General features: G+C 35.7%; 3 protein-coding genes across 5 annotated transcripts in view; 1 reads left to right on the plus strand and 2 right to left on the minus strand.

The window, feature by feature from the left end:
• Barc (RRM1_TatSF1_like and RRM2_TatSF1_like domain-containing protein barc) overlaps positions 1-10,228 on the minus strand; it is a 99,831-nt gene extending 89,603 nt beyond the window's left edge. Inside the window, exons 1-3 of one of the 2 annotated variants that reach the window (XM_076307740.1) lie at positions 10,068-10,225; positions 9,574-9,830; positions 9,036-9,144 (exon numbers count right to left, since the gene is read on the minus strand). The gene's annotated coding sequence lies outside the window, so the exon portion shown is untranslated. Of the gene's footprint in view, positions 1-9,035; positions 9,145-9,573 lie in introns of both variants that reach the window. The other variant, XM_076307741.1, reaches the window with a different exon arrangement.
• On the plus strand, positions 80-15,786 carry LOC143144872 (uncharacterized). 2 transcript variants are annotated; one of them, XM_076307731.1, is made up of 12 exons: positions 80-117; positions 5,050-5,175; positions 7,201-7,293; positions 8,175-8,237; positions 9,555-9,878; positions 10,652-10,804; positions 11,428-11,592; positions 12,060-12,181; positions 12,295-12,384; positions 12,997-14,065; positions 14,381-14,466; positions 14,845-15,786. In XM_076307731.1, the coding sequence occupies exons 1-12, from the start codon at positions 87-89 to the stop codon at positions 14,866-14,868; spliced, it is 2,346 nt and encodes a 781-aa protein (XP_076163846.1). In that variant the 5' UTR covers positions 80-86; the 3' UTR covers positions 14,869-15,786. The 2 variants fall into 2 exon arrangements, with proteins under 2 accessions (XP_076163846.1, XP_076163847.1); XM_076307732.1 differs by lacking the exon at positions 7,201-7,293.
• Positions 15,366-20,955, minus strand: Y-f (yellow-f). The gene is made up of 6 exons (XM_076307743.1): positions 20,773-20,955; positions 18,676-18,939; positions 17,978-18,171; positions 17,539-17,743; positions 16,763-17,098; positions 15,366-15,844 (listed from the first exon to the last, which is right to left on the minus strand). The coding sequence occupies exons 2-6, from the start codon at positions 18,935-18,937 to the stop codon at positions 15,648-15,650; spliced, it is 1,194 nt and encodes a 397-aa protein (XP_076163858.1). The 5' UTR covers positions 18,938-18,939; positions 20,773-20,955; the 3' UTR covers positions 15,366-15,647.
• Between the last annotated feature and the right edge of the window lie 304 nt (positions 20,956-21,259).

The raw sequence follows: 21,259 nt of genomic DNA on the forward strand, positions 1-21,259 counted from the left end.
GCAACGTTGAGTTTAAGTTGCCACCATGATAGCCATGCCTGACCGGCAGTCAGTCGGCTGCAAGTTTCGCGGCGCAAGGTGTAAGCATGGGCTTGTCGGACCTGGAGGCGATACCCGGTAAACGTTCCACGAAAACGCACGATTTTATGCACCAGCTCCGATTTTCCGTGCAACCAGCATCACTATCGAACAACGATACCTTCTTTTCGATCACTTTTCTCAGACTTGTACAGCTTTTTCTCGCGCGCGACGCCGGTAAACCGGCATTGGAGCGACGCGTACACGATGCACTTTGAAAACTTGGCTTTAGAAAGGGTAATAAACGTGGGGACAAACAGTTGATTCTATCGAGCAATTTTTTTTTTTTTCTGCACTTCCCATCGGTTTGATAGAACGGATCAAGTGTTTGTGTTTTGTTCGAAAATACTTAATACTCACGATGCTTCTATCTTTGTGAAACCTTGGTGTTATATTATAGAATAGTATTTACAATACCGACGACGAGTCTACGTTTCACGATCGTGCGTATACCGTTTGACGCGGACTCTGAATTCTTTGTGAACAATCACGCAGTTAGCAAGTTATACGTCCGTGCATGTTGAAGCGGATCGCAGCAAATTCCACGCGAGTTAGGAAAGATTCGACAGGGTGGAAACGGGTCCTCGCGAATTGGAGAAGATCGGTACAACTTGGTGTAGGTCTAAGTTGAAACGTGTTATAGTCGATCTATGCTAGTCGAAGGGTGTCGAAACGAGTTGGAGCGAATCATTTGACAAAAGACGATGCTTTCGGTACTAAAGCTTGAAACAACTTTAACTCGCATACATTCTATAGGAAAATGCCATAGTCATATTTCTTATAGAAAGTACAGTCACGATAACCGGAGAGTTGATAATTAATTTGATGTGTACGGAGAAATAGAAATTCTTTTTAAGAATACATATCAATAATTACGTTCGTTAGGTAAAGTATTATACTCGTTAAATATTTTTTATTTTGCAATTAAAATTTCCTTCTGTGCGCAATTTTAAAATAAATTTTACTTGTTTCCTCGTATTGCGTACAAATCGTAATTTCAAGTTTTCGACTCAGTCGCATTTATAACGTACAAAAGCGTTTGTGATTGCACACGTTGAAACGGTTACTCGTAGTCAATGAATTGTTTACAGTGCATGTAATTTCTGAATTACCTGCAATTTCAAAATAAAGCGATTCGTATACACGTTGATATTACATTGCTGTATATGAAATATCACAGAACCGTTATGCGTAAATGTGACGTAAACGTTGGAAAAAATAGATTTATCTATAATTATATTCCTCTTTGCTATTTTTACTGAAATGTGGGCTGCAACGTGCGTAACGAAGAAAATTGTTGTCCAACACGACTGGGGTACGAAAATGCACGTATTACTATGAAAATAACTGATTGAGATACTTCACGAAGAAAAGAGGTTGAAAAACTTCAGGCCATAACAATTTATAATGCTTAAAAACTGGCGTGCTTTTTTGCTGTTCATCAATTCTAGATATTAAATAATGCCGATTATTATCATCACACTTTTATACATAGCACCATAAGATAACTTCCATACCATTTCGAAATGTATTTAGTTTAAATTTGAACATTTAAAGTCACGAACTCCTGTTTTACTTCTGTGCCATGTATACACTTTACAAGCAACTCATACTGACTATAGTTCTCCACATATTGCGTAAAGTTCTGGGTAAAATATGGAAAACTATATTAATTGCATGTTAATTTTATTCAAGGACTGATTTACTTTCTTTTGTGGTATTTTACAACTATTCTGAACATATATACTGCAAAAGTAAAAAAATGCAGAAAAACTGCATTTCTCTTCTAATTATAAAAAATACTTTGGAAAGGTTTTTTACGTCAGTGTGTACATTCTTTAAATTCCTAGAATAGAAAAATTTTAAAAGGACCCAATTTTAAAATAAACATCTCGTATGAAAATTAGTCAACCTTAATATTACTTTCCTTAGAATATGAAATCCTTAACCAAAACACTATTTCGCTTCGCATGTCTCTATTTTACATCCATACAATAGAATGCAAACAATTCTGTTTTTAGAAGACGTTTTTTCTTTTTTTTTTTGAAACCATTCAATAGACCACGTTTTGGTTAACTACCCTTTAACGTATTTTCAGACAAATAATAACGTTACTTCAATGTGTTGTGCTTATTCTCTACAGATATACAAATAAAGACAAAACTGCATTATTTGCCCACCCGATGGTGAATTAAATATTACAATTGATTCGATGCGCGGGCGTATACATTTTAATCTCCTTTCATGACTACTAAACCATAGTTTCTCGGGTTAACGACCTGACGCAGTTCCAGTAGGTAGAAAATGAGCGCATCGATGATATCGGCACAGTGAATTTACCATCTTGCATGTCGCGTCTCAAAATAAGGACACATTTCATGTCGAAAGTGGAATAATAACTTCAAATCAATTTCACGATACAGTTCAACATTGCACCTCTATTTATTTATATATGGTTGCTGTATTTTTTGCATTTTTGTAGAGTCTTGTGTACAAAACGATCAAAACTTCGACCTCTTATAATTAAATAATTTCTATGTAAATTATTATTCAAATTAAGTGGTGGGCATTCTTGTAATGAAAATTGTTTCGAAAATTTTCTATTTCTTCCTCATAGGTCGGATATAGAAAGGAAATTAATATAACGAAATATACTTTACTAATATTTTCTACATCGTATTTACAACTATAAACACACGATAGAGTAACGATTTTTATCATTTCCAAATATACAAGATGTCCAAAAGATTCCTATACAAACTTTCCTAGCGTATTCTATGGCTGAAAATAATACGTAAATATTAAACACATCGTTGAAAAAAAAAATTAACTTCCATATTTCAAATAATCATCTCTCATTTTCATTTCAAATAAAGCTTGTCGATGTTTGTCCTGCAGATACGCTACAGGTTTCATCGCAATTGCTCCACTTGTTTGCCCTGAAGTGGTAAACTGACAGACGAAACTGCATCGGATAAATTTGTCCAAATAACCGAATAAATTTCTGATTTAACGCGATACATTCGCATAAAAATCGTTCCCTCGATGTATTTATTTCCGGTCCGTATAAACCTAGTTCTATTTCCGATAAATTCTCGCGAGTCGTTCCACAAGGAGTTCAACGTGTTGATCCTTCACTTCGTCGCAGTTCGGTCCGTGTGGGTAAATTTCCCTGAGTTCGGATCTAGAATCCTTGGTAATGTAATTAGCAATTAAAGTGAACGCAGCCAAAGAACACGTTGTACTCGAAAGATGGATGTGCGATGAATTATGCAAAGAGACGACGTTTGAACTTTTGATAAGAAGAACATAAACGCGAGTTCTTCGAAAGATTTACACCAGTCGCTGCATCATTGACCTTCCCGAGTAACGAACTGAAATTACCGTGGCACGTTTAACACCTAACCTACGAAACGGTGATACGATAATTTCGACTGTCAAGCTGATTTCCAGACCCCTTTTCTTGCACGACAGCCACAGATACCCCCCGTTCATTTCTAACAGTCACGATCACCGAGGTCGACCTTAAAAATTCATTCGCTTCGAGGTATAGTATAGCCATGATTGCAACCTTTAACGACTACATGCGATTGTGAATGAAGCATAACACACCCTTATTTCAAATACTGTTACATTCGTGCCCTTCCTACTGTTACTAAATCCCTTTGGACGCGTTTCGATAACGGCGACACTTTCGTCGAGCGTTGGAAAAAAATGATAAAAATTAACGTTGGAATTCATTTCCGTAGAAACGAATCTCTCTCTCCCTCTCTCTCTTTCCCTCTCTTCTTCTCGCGCGCGCGCGACCGGATCGAAAGCGCAATTTTCAACAGAAATTTAATATAAACGTTCATCGGAATTTTCCATCGTCGATCGTGACATTTTCTGAGCACGCACGATGAGCCGCATCGACGTTCATTCGGTGCAATTGTTACGAATTTACCAACGAATTTCAAACGAAACATAGAAAGTTTTCAATCCACGAAGTTTCACAAAGAAACAACACCGATAAAGATTACACTCGAGTCTCGTGCACGTAACGTTCAGCTTTTTAGATACGATTACGCCATCAGATTCGAGTTATTTTAGTAACGATTCGTTTATCCGCGATCTGATTAGAGAACTTACGCGCGACGTTCGATATTTACATTTCGAGTAAATACGAAGCTTTCATCTCCCTCGGCCGCGGCGAGTCATTTTTCCCCGAGCTTCGGAGCAGTGTTCTACGATCCCAACGTACGAAAAATTTGTCTCGGTTTCTCTCTACGGCGCACGATTTTTACAACCGACGGGCATTTCGTGCCAGACTGAAAAGAAAGATGCGATTCGTCCACCGATACCGCCTTATCGCGTTAACCTCCTTAAATAAATCATTCGAGATTTAGCGCGTCTGCGCTTTCATTAACGAGTATTGCGAACTGCGAGACGGTAGATATTTACCTACACGCGACTTGAAATTCGGTAGAGATAAAACCAATGTGTGTATAGCTATTGCGAGTGTTAATTACAAGTCAAATGTATCCCTGTCATTATTGTAAACGAAATTAAGCTACAAAGTAGAATCATTCCACGAAGATTGTACAGATTGACTCGAATATAATAGGACAGCAAAAAGACACTGCGATTATAATTGTTATTTTGTAGTTTATACTTATATTGTTTTTATTGACATTTTTCGGATTTTACTTATTATTATTTTTATCGTTCAAATCTAACAAGCTGGCTAGTAAATTTGTTTCGCTTATTTGCAAATCCTTCACTTTTTCGATTACTTTGTCACGCTAACAGAATGTTTGTATCGATATCTGTTAGGATAATTAAATTTCAATTTAAAATATTGAGCTTGATTCTGATACGTTAAGAATGTTTGATCGATCGTATGAATTAAAATCAATCGATAGATTTGGATTATTCGAGCGTTGCGAATTAATGGAATCGAAATTTAAGAAGATCGTTCGTTTAATTTTACAGAAACGGGTGCAGTGTTTACGATTGGTCGCAGTCGTTTTGCAGATAACATTGCATCGCATTTTTTCATCCGCAGAGATCCAGTGATTTCCATCACGTGTGGAGACGAACATTCTGCCGTTATTTGCCGTAAGTTAATTAAATATCTTTATTAAGTATATATGACTTCGATCAGTTGTACACTCAAGAATTATTCGCGGTTAAACGATTCGTGTTTCGTTAAAAAATATTATTCTCCTTCGAAAACTTGACTTTTACAAAATTTCCATCGAAAGAACAAGTTTAAATAATATTTGTAAATACCACCTGAATTGTTTATTCCCAAATAATATTTCATAAAGTGCGTAATAATCGACTCTTAGAGCAACGTAAAACTCGTATCACGGATAAAATATAAAGCTATTGTAATCCCAATCGATGCTACAAAGTCAACTGTTTCGATCACTTTATTTCACAACCGTGTTAGAACGTTACTTTCTTCTTCAATGCTACGCGTAACTTACAAACCGTCTATGTTCTTAAACCGAATAACGTGACTCACTTTCTTTTTCTATGAAACGTAATTACACGTAACTGGGATATCTTTCGTAGAATATGTCGTGTGCGAAATGGATGGCATTCATGTTCATTTATCGATTCGCAGACAAGTTATCTTGATTTTAAACAAAATCGATGAACAAACACCCGAATGAAATCGTTTCGTTTATACAAATATTGTAAATGACCGTGCTGGTACCCTTTTGAATATTTATAATATACTTTTGTTAATTTATCACGGCCATCGATCAATAATAATTCTCAAAACATCTTTCATTTAATCTGATTCAACTGTGTACTATAAATACATGAACGATCACAATCATTTTGACGCGAAAGTTCTACGTGGCCGTATGGGTACCTTTTCAAATATTTCTGCTATTATTCATGAAACTATTTATCACGCCTATTGTTAAAAATAGTTCTCAAACGGAGTCTCGTTTGCTGTGGTACAACTACTTACTAAAAATATTTTTCCAACATTTTTTCGTCGTATTTTTATCCTACGATTGTGTTTACAGACTCATTTTAACTTCTTGCATGCCAGCAGACTTCCAGCACATACTTTACTTACGTCACGATAGTAACATGATTTATATAGACATTATGGAAGATACAATATCATAATTACTATCAATGAAACATTGACTAACATAAGAATTTTTTAATACCCTTCATTTCGTACACGATGAAAGTAACTAACAAAAATTAATTAACGATTTCTACGTGTTAATTCTTTCTTTCCCAATGTTTCTTTTGCTTAAATATTCGGGTTTTAATTATTTCTAATTCACGGTCTAATTAAATTAACGATTGCCAGTTGACCACGATTCCATGCAAGTATATCACGAGGTCAACGATGAATATAACAAGTTTGAAATATTCCACGAAATCGTGAAAAATTACTCCATACACATCGAAGGTGTACTTCTAGAATCACCGAGTAACAAAATTTAACGTACGAACGATGTCTGTGCTAAAATTTTCTCCGCTAGTGTCTTCCTTTTTCAAAAACTCGTGTTTAAATAAATTTCGATCTACGGTCTAATTAAATTAGAGATTGCATGTTGTTGACTGCGATTCCCCCGTAAGTGTTTCACGAGGTCAAACGTTGATCCCCCAGTTTCTGCGCAAAATGTCGAGGATAGAAATCCACATGATTTGCAGCTTCTGTAGCATGCTTCACGAAGAAGTCACAGTCGGGCAGTGCTTATACAGGGATAGCCACTGTCCAGTAAATCGATATGGCCACGCAATGCTCGTGCACGTAACATACCTATACGACTAGAACCAACATACTGTTATTACGAACAGTTTCACTTAATCGTTGAACTATCTAAATCCGCGAACGTTTCTTTATCCGTAAACGAAATATCGCACAAGACAATTTATTGCCATACGTTGACCGAGGTTGCAGTTGGTTAATCACGAATCTCCTTTTCTTAACCCTGTAACCGTAGAGCCATTTTGAGCCATGTTCGTGAAACCCGTTGAGGCTGCTTTCGATTGTATAATTCATAAAAAAAGCTGTACGTTCGTGATGTTTTTACTAATACAAAAACGAACCGATTCAGTCTCGATGAAAGTGCTCTAATAGTTACACTTATCTGCTTTCAGAGACTGGCAGGTTATTCGTCTTCGGAAGCAACGATTGGGGTCAACTAGGTCTTGGTCATAAGAATCACATTAGCAAACCATCTTGCGTGAAAAGTTCGTACTTCTGCCGTCACGCATATTTAAACAATTTTTTTTTCTGCTGAGGTCATTAACAGTTATACAAACATCAGTAGTGGCTCGGTATACATGTTACATGCAGTTGAGAATTTTAATATTTTTGACAAATAATGATGTCTTTCTCCCTTTGAAAGAAACTTGAAACTCTAGTTGTCATCGATTTTACACCCTTAACAGACTAACCTAAATTCTTTACAACTAACCGAAGATTCACCATTCGTTCGATTTCACAATGCACAGGCTGTCGTGCAAAATGTAGCATTATGGAACAAGAGGTAATTCCTTATGAAAAAAAAAAAACAAATCGAAAGTGTACATTGAAATTTTGTTGCACAGTGCTTTAATTTCGAGACTATGCGGTTAAAAAGTTGAATCAACAAGAAAAGTTTAAAAACGAATTTCCTCGCCAGTGAATCGCCGAATGGAAAGGTTCTATTCTTCATGTTTCATTCTCATTTGCATGAGAAATCACTCGCTAAATGCTGGTACTACATCTCGCGAAACATCTTATATTATTCCGATCGTTAATCTTCGTAATCCTCTGTTTCTATTTTTATACATTTTCTCAATCGTTAACGAAGAGAATTCAAATCTCTATAGATGCTGTGAATAAACAGTGACAAATTCCACGGTGACTTCCGTAAGTGTGTAACTAAATGTTATATTTATTAAGTATCGTAAAAATTAAACAAATGAAACGGTAACAAATTTATCTACTCTTAAGTGGTACATGTGTACACGTTCATCGAAGCTTTGAAAGTTTTGGTACCGCGTAACTAATATTCCGTTAGTTTAAAATTTCATGAATACAAAACGATCGGTACTGTCAAAATACAATGTACTCTCATAATTTTCAGGTCTGAAACCGCAAAAGGTCACGCACGTCGCATGTGGGCGGGCACACACTCTGATTTGTACAGGTAGGGCGTGTTTCATTTGTATTTGTATCACAGAAACCGAAAGCTTTATACGTACGACGATTTTGTATGATTACATGCATGACGTTGCATGTTTCAAACACTTCTATCACGCCAGACATTCAATTTTCAATATAAAAATAGTTCTATAGCGATTCTTTCCTTCCGTTCACAAAGCCACTGTTATACGCAAAAAGGTCATACCCCCTCTCTATCGCTATACGTACACATGCAATTGTCTTGCGTTAATTCGTGTTGATTTTTCAAAATAATTTCCTAAATACATATGACAATCGTTCTTTTCTATTAACAAGATCGATTATATTGAACGAAAGTGATTATACAGGATGTGCACGAAATATGTGGTCAAATTTATAGAATTTATCAAGTAGACGAAAAAATATTGTACAAGGGTAGTTGTCTATTAGAAAAACTAAATTCCTTAGACAGTCGATCATTTACAACTATAGCTTTCCCGATTATTTAGATGTTTTGTACAACTATATTTTATCTTATTCGCGTTTAAAGACTTACACCTGTGCTTACCACACGTTCCGTACGATAATGCAAATGTAAACCATTCGATAAGATTTCTCATTGGATAAAACAGGTTTTTAAAGAAGGAAAATCATCCGTTTTAATCCACGAAGCATGCTCCCACGACATTTTTCACTTCAAAGATTTCTATCTGTCACTCGTGAGACTCTATATTACACCGGTTTTCGTGACACTCATATTTTCGAATGCTAATTACTTTAATACCCTTTTAATTTTAAAGTCCTTGTAAGAGTTTCATCTCACCTTAAGCCAACAATAGTCACATCGAAACTACATTATAAATCCCCGCCACCAATGTCTTTCTGCAACTTCGTTTACAATAATTCTTCTAAGGATCGAAGGCACAGCAAACCTATTTAAACAATAGAGATTAATATCGATATTTTTCAGTATTCGTATCAAAGAAAACTACATAAACTCCTTAAAATTGCTAGGGATCTTTACTCTGCATCCTGCTCTGTATCTCGTATCTATTGTCTTATAAATTTTGATAAACGAAACAATTTAAAATTCAACCTTCAAAGTAGAACTACGCTTTAGTATTTATGAATAAACTATCCGTAGCTACGTTTCACAAATTTTCAACCGGTCGTTAATAATTCTATGCAAAGAACTATCTCCAGCCGAACGTTTGATAATTTATTACTGACAAAAATACAGGTGATATATATATTAGTATTACAATTGACTGCGATGCACTCATCGATTTATCAATGAAGTATTGCCGTAAAATACCAACAACACGAAGTAATGACGTTTTAGGGGCACAGAAGATATTTACCTGTGGTAGTGATCAGGAAGGACAACTCGGTCGAGGTACTTCTGCAATAGGGGACTACGTCAGCTCTCCAGTGTTGGTGTATGATTCAGGTTTGGCTGGAGCGAGGATAGTTCAACTTGCAGCTGGTTCCTATCATTCGCTTGCCCTCACCGACGATGGCGGCGTTTTTGCGTGGGGTAGCAACCTCGAGGGTCAATTGGGACTGCCCGATATTTCCGGTTTGGTGAATAAACCAACGAAAGTACACATTCCTGAACCTGTCAAACAAATTAGCGCCGGTTATTACCATTCCATTTTTCTGACAGGTGATTCGCTGATTGAAAATACACATCTCGCGCGTAAAGCTCGAATAAGTTCGTAATTTACCGAGTAAGAGGATAGTATCTATTCACATCGGAACACGTTTATTTAAAATTGAACAACCGATGGTGTTTCGATAAGTGCCAATTTAAAGTTTATTCGATTTTAAATAAACATGTGCTTCTTGTACTTACCCCACAGGCCGAACTAACGTACTCCCCCTATACGTTATCGATTGATAGACAAGGGTAAAAGAAGTTCTTGTTTACCTTTCTCCTTCATCGATTATGAATCACTATTATTATGTTCGTTACAATTATCGGAAATGTAATTGTAAAATATGGTGATTTGGAATATATCATTCTATGATTAATGATTTGTCAAAACACTATAATAAACATAAATCTTATATAATAAACACTTTCATAAATCAAGAGGCTTATATATAGAGTACATAGTAATTACTTTATCAGAGACAAGTTAAGTCTCTTTGCTCGATAAGATTAATTATTGCAAGAACGGCACTGGAAGACAATAAAAACGTCATTGTATTCTATTGTTATATTATATTTTGCGAAGAAATTCAACAAATCTCGGGAACTACTTTCAGAATTTTCAAAAATGACAATTTTCTCTGAGATTTAAATACTTCGTAGTTATAATCTTCAATGCTCGATCGTGAATCTTGAGCTTAGAAACTGGATCGATTTTTACTTCGTCTTGAGCAAAAAAATATATTACTATGTTACAACTTCGGGGTGTTCTATTATATTTCCAGAAAGCGGGCTAGTTTACGTCTGCGGCGAGTCGGAAAGTGGAAAATTGGGAATCGATGCGAAATTTTCTACCCAAGTTGCACCAAAACAGATGCAATTACCCAGTCCCGCCGCGTACGTAGCGTGCGGTGGTCATCATACAATCATATTGGCCGGTATGCGATGTTTAATCTTGTTGAAATTTATTGGCACCTTGAATTGCAATTTTTTCCGACAATTTGTTTATACTACTATTCATCACGAATTCCTATTTCTGTTTCTGACTGTACACTCAGCTTGAACATGAACATTACCCGTTAGAGGAAATTAAAGCAAAAATAATCGCTAATTTAGGAATAACGCGAACTTCACTTGTAAATGTAAAGAATGCAATTTCTATATTATACGTATTGAGATCCGACAAGGTAGAATCTGACAGACACCAACGAATTTTAGTATTGTCAAAAATTTATTTAGTTGTGATAAAATAACCACCATACCAATTAACGTTTAAACTTACATTGCTATTTTACCCGAAGACGAATTTTTCAGAATAGAAGAAATTCGGTTGAATTTCTAAAAGATTATTAATCGCGTAGCGTTCGCAATTTTAAAATTGGGTTTCTCGAATCGAGTGCTGTCGTTATAAAATTAACTAGTATATATATAAGCGGATAGAAAGTCATTTTCTACCGAATAATGGAACATGTATATTTTCGATGGAAAAGTTGCCCTCGGATAAATTATTTTTACGAGGACAACGTTCTAATGTCTCACGGTACTGTTTTCTTGTTTACAGAAAATGGAAGTCTCTACTGCACTGGGAACAATTCCAGTGGTCAACTCGGACTTGGAGCAACGATCACTGAACTTTACACGCCGAAACATCTTCCACAGGGCGCTTTGCAAGATGAAGCAGTTACTCGGGTTGCGTGCGGAGAAAGTCACACAGCCATTGTTACTGGTAATTGAAATTCGCGTGCAAATTTTGTGACACTTTCCGACAAAAGTCAATGCCCCAAAAACATTTCCGATACGCGTCAACTATTCAACATCGTAAGGTAAAATTGTCAGTTCTTACACGACTGGCGAATTTCTTTCAAAATTTATTCACGAATCGTCGAAACTCTATAGTTCACTAAATCTATGGTAAATTATATTTAAAATCACTCTTGCCTGTGAACTCGATTTCTTCGTTCCTCTCTTGACATTTTCTTTTATCGCTGAATTGCTTCGATGAAATTTACATTAATAATTTTGAAGTTAATCGAAGAAACAGCATTTGTTGTCTATTGTGCGAAGAACTGTTCCGTAAAATGTTTCGAAGATAACGGACGCTTCGTCCACCCTTTGGACAGTAAATAAAAAACAATTAAACTCTGTTGAGCGAAGGATGTCGTGCTTCTTACTAACGGTGATTTTTCGTAACAGAGTCTGGAAAACTTTTCACATGCGGCGACGGGAGATACGGAAAATTGGGTTTGGAGGAGAACGAGAACAACGTTCACGAATTAACTTTCGCTCCGAGATACAAGGAACTCTTTGTCACGAATGTAATTACACAACCTAACTTGTTTATCATTTGTCCTCTAACTGACCGAATAACATTCCTCGGTTACAATTTTTATTCGCAACGAAACGTTCTTACATGATTTTCAAATTGAAGGTTGCATGTGGAGGCTGCCACACAATATTGGTCGCCCAGAGACGCGATACAATTAATTCGATACAACGAGACATGGAAGCTATTCAAACGGTAATTATAATTTAAATATATTTTATTCAGCTTTTTTCTTCGACCCGCTTATATTTTTTTGGACCTTCGAAAACGATCGTTTCTATCAGGTATAATTGTAACATTATCGAAGCAGTGTTACAGAGACGAGTCATAAATATTCTACGAACGTATGTCCTATATACCTTGGTTTTTGAGTTAAGGATGATTAAAAAAAATGTTCAAAGTGCATTGAACATTTTTATTACGAGGTCGTATAAAATTTATCGTATGTTCAACGGAAGTCAACAATGTACTGTGCAGATCTAAGAAGGTGACATATGAAAGAAATTGGAAATTTAATCGACTGTCCACATTCCTCTACAACACGGTACTACATTTCTTTTTAGGGGGATACTCTGATAATCTGTCTTCAAAAAATCGATTTCTTTTTTCTTTTTACCACTTTGAGAATTTTCTTCGATCATTCATAACTCGAAAAGTAAGGTACATAGTACACACGTTCATAAGCAATTTTTTTACTCTTAGTATGTAGATTCACCCAAAGTATGGACATGTATTTCTGAACCACCTTGAATAATCATAATAAAAAAAGAAGTAAGAAAAGAAAAGATGAAATTTTGTTTGTCACAGGACCATATTCAAAAGAGAAGCGCTTTGCCACCGTTAAAGCTTCCTTTGAATAGGCTGCAGAGCGAAATTCACGATGAGAAGATGAACGAAACAGCGAAAGAGCAATTGAATCGGGACAAGATCACCAAGGAAACGTCGACCACTTTGGCAACGATAGAGACACCATTAGAAAGTGTTCAAGAGACCACGATGGATAATCGAGAAAGTGTCATGAACGGTGAAACCGATTCGATGAACAATACGAAGAAAGTCGAGAGTCCCGAGAAATCTCCGGAGGGTACACCGAAGAAAATGTCATCGAACGTCGCGTCGAATGACATGCCAGCGGAAGTCACACCGAAGGAGACGTCGCTCCTGGAAAATCCCCAAGAGTCGAAAGGGCAAAATGGACACACGCAGGAGGGGAACGACAACGAAACGCCAGAAACGGAAGTAGATACGGAGAACAACGTGGAGGAGGCAAACAAGCCAGAAACTACGAACAACGAGCAAACCAACAATGAAAACAACAACGAAACGAGCGAAGAAGATACGAAGAGTCACGGGGATGGCGATCAACGCGCGAACGAAGAAAATGGCGCGGCTGACGCAACCAACGAGAACGACGAGGACGGATCGAAATCATCGATGAACAAGGAAACGGAATCGAACGGAAACGACAATCGAGAAACGAATTCGGAAAAACAAGCTTCCATTCCGGTGTCCACGCCACCGCCAAAACCACCGAGACTAAAACCAGGAAGCGGTAACAATTCGTCCACAGAGAGATCATCGTCGATGGAACAGGAAGACGAACACATTGACGTGAACACGATGAAAGACGGAACCGCAACGAAGAAACCGGATATGGTCGATGGTGGTGAACCAACGCAAAAACGCGAACCAAGCTCGCGGAAGTCATCGACGAAAACCGGAAGCTCTAGATCGACAAGGTCGAGAGTCGACACGGAGGAGACAATAGAAATCGACAAACAAAACGAGAAGGAAAAAATAATCAAAGAGGGGACAATGAACAACGACAACATTCAGGATGACGCCGATGTTGTGCAATCACCGGCGCCGAGAACTGGTAAGAACGTTAAACATCATTAATGACTGGTTAAAGAACAGAGCAGGTAGCTTTAAAGGGTACTCGATGTAACGAGACAAGTCTTACGTTTCGTTGAATACTGTCTCAATGGATTTAAAAATCATGAATATTGATTGTTATATCACAAGCTGGTATTGTATAAATTCAAGAAGATGTTCGAGCGAATGTTATGGAAAGAATTGTTGCAGTATTCGAGTTCTCTTTGTGGATTGTTTCGGAAAGTTTCATTGTCGATTATAATTTCATGGAATTTTCTAATAAAATTAGTATTTTCTAATTGTTTTCATTTACCAGGAAAAATGTCAAAGATGTTTAAATCGAGACGACAGGCGGTGGAGAACGGCACAAAAACGGCCAGTACCATAAATCATAAATCCAAGGTACACATAAAATTGATGTTTCACGTTTATGGAACAGGCTGAGTCCAAGAAGTATGTGTCATAAAATTTACCGGTGTGTTCTGTATCTCAGATCTAAGAAACAAATTCCATTTAATATAGTTTCGAAAATTTTATTTCGAAATACAGTCACTATAAAACTTTAAAAATTACTGACGAAGAAATCTACTTAGAAATCTACATAGAAGTCTATCGTGAATTAAAATTAATCGTCGATTACTACGAAACAAAGCAATAACTTAACATTTCAGCTTTCAGTTATACAATACGCGTGTAAATTTTCTAAGACATCTTCAGGTTCTGCCTGTTCGCCTTAGAAATGATTACGTCGTCGATAAACATGTTTTATGCTGATTTCAGTCGAAAACGTGTAATATCCTGTGATCGAAGAATGGCCGAAGATGTATTATACTTCATTACATTTTTGTAGAATTAACTCACGACAAGTGTAAAATCGGGACCAAGGCATTGAAAAACGATTTTATTTCTAAACGAGAATAATCTTTCTTTCCATTATCCATAAAACTGTGACGCTCATACGTATCGCAATAAGATTGCATTATAATTATTAACTTTTTCTCCTATTTTTTACGAGACAAGTTCACTCGACGGGCCATCTGTGCACGATAAGCAATTCTATCAATGTACACGTAAGGAAGTTAGTTCAAGTGTACTTGTAAATACGAAATAAATTCCACGGCAACGAAAGAAGGTTTCACGCAAATGACTGAGTTTAACGTAGGTATAAAGGAAATTAATCGTAACTGTAAGACGGTTAATGTTAACGTTAATCACGGTGAAGATATTATACTCGGTTCGCGTGCAACGATTCTGAACATTCTTTTGTATAATCGCTATGTATAAATAAAAATAGACAGAGAGGAATCTGATGCAGTTATTATTTTTAAATTATGCACAGGTTATAAAACTAATGGTAACAACGATACACTAATGATTTTATAATTGCGATAATAGTAATGTGAACGAAGTAAAGTGGACGAAGGCAACGAGTAAATGTCACAATATGAAATTGAACAAATCTCAGTGGAAAATCCATGAATACAATTTGGGGAAAAATTAATTATAATATAAACAACATTTCAAGTCAAAGTGGAGTTTAAAAAGTCGATAAATACTTATTGGAACGCAAAAGATCTTCATTTCTAGCCTTGTCCTTTACAGAGCGATGTCAGGTGATCGAGCTTGGCTCCTGTAAGGAAGAAATTAGGTTGATTCCCGTCGAAACGGGCGAACAAAAGTTGCGGCAAATTGTTGGACAGCACGTATAACATGTTACAGGATTCGTCGATGGACAAGTCATTGGGGAAGACCAGCGACGTGTTATCTTGCGCGATATGTACTGAAAAAAAAAACAATCGAACATTAGTATTTACACGTTTCGAAGTATTGTCATTTTCTCGTCGCTCGCAGGTTTTCTCAGAATCTCGTTGCGTAATAATCAATTGATGCGATATAAAATATTCAAAGGATACAATACTTCTACGTCATAAATCATAAATATTTCCCGAAGGAGGAGAGAGTGAATGGCAATGGATCGATGATACTCGGGGAATCCGACACCTGAACGGAAAGAATGAAAAACAGCTTTTTACTCCTCTACTCCCTTTTTCAACAATATTATACAGGATGGATCACTTAATTTGACCTACTTAAATTTTGTTTCGTAACTACTGCATGAATTAAGCCTTTCTTTTATCATGGACGATACAATTTCAAGGTGATGACACTTGAATTTTTTATTGTATTTCTTTCTTTTACTTAAGATTTCAAGATTGCCTTATCTGAGGCAAGATTTTTTTATCTAAGAAAAGTACAATGTTATGCGTAAAAGAATAGTCGAAGATGACCTTAAATATCTAGATAAAAAAAGATATACAAAAGATCAAATATCGTCATTTTGTGAATCCATTGAAACGATATCATCCGTGATAAAAAAAAATGTTCTTACGTATAAATTTTATATATTATATCGTTGAAGGCTGAAAGTAGAAAAGCAGAAAGCAATTTGAAAAATGTGTCGAAAGAAACGAAAACCTGAATGCGAATTTCCTTGAGAGTTCTTGACGTTAGCAAATTACCGGACACAGCTGTTGAGAATGACGAGAATTTCTCGGAACATTGGCAGTTCATAGAAATCAAAATGTTGAAAGTCACGTTTTACGAAAATTGCTGGCTAGAGACCGACTCAACGTTCGGCAGCTTGTTCATAATCGTCGCCCATTGAGAAAAGCGTACAAAAAAGGAAATCAATACTTACTGAAAGTGTCTGGATTCAATTTTACACTGGTGTCCCAACAAGCGATTCCGTTCCTGTTAACTTGAGTGAAATAATCGATACCAGTGTTCTGATCGATCAAAGACGAAGGTCCTTGCGTCTTTGGACCCTTGTTACCCTCGATATGGAACGCGTAATAATTGCGAGACTTGTTCATGGTATCGTCCTGCAAGACTTCCGTGGACACTGAAAATTCCGTGATACCGGACATCGCGTGGAAATACAAAGTTTTATATCCATCACTTTGTATCGGGGACAAGGACATTCCAAACACACCGTCGGACCATTGGAAGTTGTAACCGCTGACGTTGAAATCGCCTAAAAATTAATATTCATAAATTTCCGAAAACTGTTCGTAAAAATACGAATCACCAGAAACTGCAACTTGAAGATTTATTAAAGAATTAAAATTTGTTAAATTTCGTCAACGTTCGCAGAAAATTTATTCGCGTAATATCTCCTATTGAGTCATTGTGCGTTTAAATAAAAGCAACGAGTAAAAAAACAATGAACACGAAGAAGGTGCATAAAGAGAACAGGAAAGAATTTTAAACCGTATTCCTCAAACGAAAGAAATGTACATATTATTTTCTGAATCAACATTTTGTTCAACATTAAACGATTTGTAGAATATGCATTTTCCTCGCACACTGTTCTCTTAATAACTATTTTCTACGTTCTGTAATAACAAAAACTGATTATCTTTATTCGATTCTCAAAAAAAGAATAAATATAAATATTTTGTTCAAAAGTCTCACCGTTGAGTGGATCGAAGTGGAAGTAGTTGTGCTCAATTCGCCAAGAGTCGTTCTTGGCCCAACTATAAACTACGATTCCATTTCCAAGAAAATCGGAAGTATAAAGGTATGCGTCCTCGCAATTATATGGATCAACGTCGACAACTGCATCGACGAAGAAAGAATCCGTTTGATCTGAAGGTTTCAAAGGATAAATCCTAATTATCTGAAACGAGTATAAGACATTAATCAAACGTGTTAAATAACACGTTGACTGCCAAAACGATTTTATCAAATTTTTCTGACAGGCTACTCGAAAGTCTTTCATAATTTATATTGTTTGAACTACAAAACTTTAGATCTCCTGTGTAAATTAAAATTTAAATGTCGTTCGTGAACGACGTTGCAGTCAACGCGTCAAGAAAGATATAACATTACAGAAAGAAATTTTTTAAGTTACCTCGTCTGTTTCTAAATCGAACACAAAAATTCTTGTCGGTCGCGAAAAAGTGCTATTTTCTACAATAGAGCCTGTATCGACACCCCAAAGTCGACCACAACGGTCAGGCCTAACACGAAAAATGCTTACAATGCCATCGGGTGTGCGTAAGTCATTTATTTCCCAATTAGGATACGGAATTAGTTTTGGAGATTCTGCGTGGAAAGACTTATTAATAATTAAGTATTGTATTCGATAAACCAATATAGTCGCAAAATTTTATAACGACATTATTACTGCCTATATTGTAAAGTAATCGTTACGCAAAAGAAACCTCTTTAATTAACTCTTACTTAATCAACTAAATATTTACTTTTCAAAATCGTATAGTATTGTTTCCGCTACTATTGTGTTCACTATTAAATCTGTTTAAAAAAAATTGTTCTATGCTTCAAAATATTTTACTCGCGCTATACATTTGGATTGTTCTGATATGTTATTTACAATGACATATATATTCAAATTGCGAATTGTGTTTTATGATTTTCCGTGTTTTTAATTCTTCGTTTTAAACTACTCAAGTAAAATTCCATATTTGAATCCATCGAGTAAAAGGGTTATCCTTACACCGTATTAAAATCGTTTTAACATTTCGCATTGAAATTCTAATTTTTTCACGTTTAAATTGAAACGAGAATCTGAGAGACGCGTTCACATACTTGACTTATCACTCTTTGAAAAGAAATTCAAATTCGACGCCACACCGTTCTTCCATCGCGGCACAGTGATAAATATTTTGTCATCCCACGACGCAATGCCAAGAGGCATATTGTTCTCTGGAATATAATCTCCGCTAGATAGTAATGCCTTACGGACATTGTCATTTGGAAACTGAAAATCGACCAAGTTCCACGAGTAAAGCGTCTCAAAGTATTGGCCGCTTGCTACTGCGAGAAACGCAATGAACAGGAGACACCGCATGGCTACAAAACAATTACTTCGATATTAGAGAAACGTTTCAAAGAAGAAACGAAAACACGTTCATAAATGATTCGTCCAACATATAATTAAAAATAGTTCAAACAAACAGTAATTTTACAAATAATTGGCAATGCTATCACGAATATTTAATGAGAACTATACAAATTTTAATTCGTAAGTTGAACAAGCAGAAGCACAATGAAGGCGATGGTGCAGTCGTCTCTGGACATTGTAGTTTGAAAAAAACATTACGATTTCACCAAAAAAAATCTTAAGTGTGTTAAGATCGTTCTAAGGCCATTTATGTTTTCTAAAATGAAATCTTTGTCTTTTCCGGAGAATTAGGAAGGGCTTAACGAGACACGTTCAATCTACACACACGATGTACAACCTTCCTGACTGCAATTCGTGTATTTATTCTTTTCGTCGTTCAAATGTTCGCGCTTTAATGCCTTTGCTACTTTCTCTTCGTAAAATTGCTGTCATTATTTCCAGATATTTTTGAATTAAATATCCCAATGTCTATTATCGTAATGCTATTACATAAAAACCGGTTTTGACGATTCTATAAATAATTTATGTAGGACTGAAGACACGTTAAATTTATTTTTCTTAGACGATTCAGCTACTTCCCGCGAAAGGTTTTAGTGTTTGAAGTTGACGGGTGAACATTTTTACAGTACTATTGTTAAAAGATATATGCATATAAGTGTATGGAGCGTTTACACTTTTTAATCACTTCTACAAAGCTTAGTTTCCCAGTTTTTCGTACATTATAAAAATTTGAGATACTTGGAAAATCTGTTAGAAACAAATAAATAAATGTACCACCGAGTATGAGAAAATCTCACTGCAATCACGTAATCGCGCCCGAACTCAAGTTAAGTGTGCCACTCTCCGCCCAAACTGCCATCGGTACTTTTAAAAGTCTTACGAAAGATTTTGTTTGATGCTCTGAGATCGTAACTGGAATTTAATGGTAATCGTCTGGAGCACCATTCGAACGTTTCAATAAGAAATTTTTTATCCACTTTCATTTGGATAGCTTCACACCAAATAATAATATTAATAAATTCGCTAATTCTTTCGTTGTACAAACATGTGAGCAATTGTATTAACTACAATAATCATGACAATGATTTAAATTTTCCGTAACGATTTATCAAGTTAATCAACTCTACTAATTTTGTTAGTATTGGATTTTTCATAAACGGAACATTATAATTGTTATGACAGTATCGCTCAACCAATGTTAGAAATAATACAGATACGACGCATATTGTAGAATTTAATTTCATATCAATAAAATGGTAATTATACAACTATGTAATTAATTTGGTTGTGGATGAATATAAAAAGATTAAAAAATATAGTTTGCTTACCAAAGTGTCATCAAATTCTTACTAAAAACACCAAGGATGATATCGATAAAAAAATATAAAATATCGTTCGTACTGTATTATTTAATTTTTAAATTTAAACTGACAGATAATAATCTCTTCTGTAAGTGTTGGAAATCGCATAAAATAAAAAAAAAAAATATTCAAAGTAAAATAAAAATCACTAAATACATGAATTATGGAATATGAAACGTCATGAAGCTACTGTAAAAACTCGCCCAATGTTAGAAAAAAGTGTACTTTTATTGTGTTTAATACGGTAATAATAACTATGATACTGGTATAGTGCTTTCGTTAAAGTGTCATAAAATGAAATGAAAAGGTGTGGAAGACGGGAAAAATCAGTTTTTCAATCGTTATCGTCACAGTTTCATTAAAATTGTAAGTAGTTAATATTATTTTGGAATTATTTTTTATTCGACCGGAATTACTCACCTCTGTTTTAACTTCAATCCCGCGTGTTCGATCCTAAGGTAGTACCGTAATGATTGAGGTGGAATCAGTAACTGAGGCTACTTAATATTAATGTAGCCTGGACACTCGGTATTCACTACTCTCAAACCCGAAGAACGAATTGACCTTCTGCTGGAACAGTCCACGCCAGAATGCCACTATACCTCAGTGTGGTTTAATACTATATACACGGTGCATATACACGGTGAAATCTTCAAACACTACTGCATCAGTACTATTGAAATGGATTCCAAAAATGGAAGATCCACCTTCGGTTTCACCCTTATATACAATTATAAATATCGTTTAAACAATACACGAAAGTATTTTGCATTTTTTCAAAATTATGCAAATTTACCAATACATCGACACGGGGAGATAAAACCTGTAAAAACAGAGAATAGATTATAAGAATGGATAATTATATAATAACTTTCGGAGAAATTCACGTTGTTTCATACAGTAAAAT

Source organism: Ptiloglossa arizonensis, chromosome 3 (genome assembly GCF_051014685.1).
Source record: "Ptiloglossa arizonensis isolate GNS036 chromosome 3, iyPtiAriz1_principal, whole genome shotgun sequence".
NCBI lineage: Eukaryota > Metazoa > Arthropoda > Insecta > Hymenoptera > Colletidae > Ptiloglossa > Ptiloglossa arizonensis.

Coding starts and splice junctions, on each gene's coding strand:
- Y-f (XM_076307743.1), bottom strand. CDS start 18,937: ATGCGGTGTCTCCTGTTCATTGCGTTTCTCGCAGTAGCAAGCGGCCAA. Junction 18,172..18,675: donor TTCAAAGAGTGATAAGTCAA/GTATGTGAACGC, acceptor CTTTCCACGCAG/AATCTCCAAAACTAATTCCG. Junction 17,099..17,538: donor CCACTTCGATCCACTCAACG/GTGAGACTTTTG, acceptor ATTAATTTTTAG/GCGATTTCAACGTCAGCGGT.
- LOC143144872 (XM_076307731.1), top strand. CDS start 87: ATGGGCTTGTCGGACCTGGAGGCGATACCCG. Junction 118..5,049: donor GGACCTGGAGGCGATACCCG/GTAAACGTTCCA, acceptor TTAATTTTACAG/AAACGGGTGCAGTGTTTACG. Junction 10,805..11,427: donor TCATACAATCATATTGGCCG/GTATGCGATGTT, acceptor TCTTGTTTACAG/AAAATGGAAGTCTCTACTGC.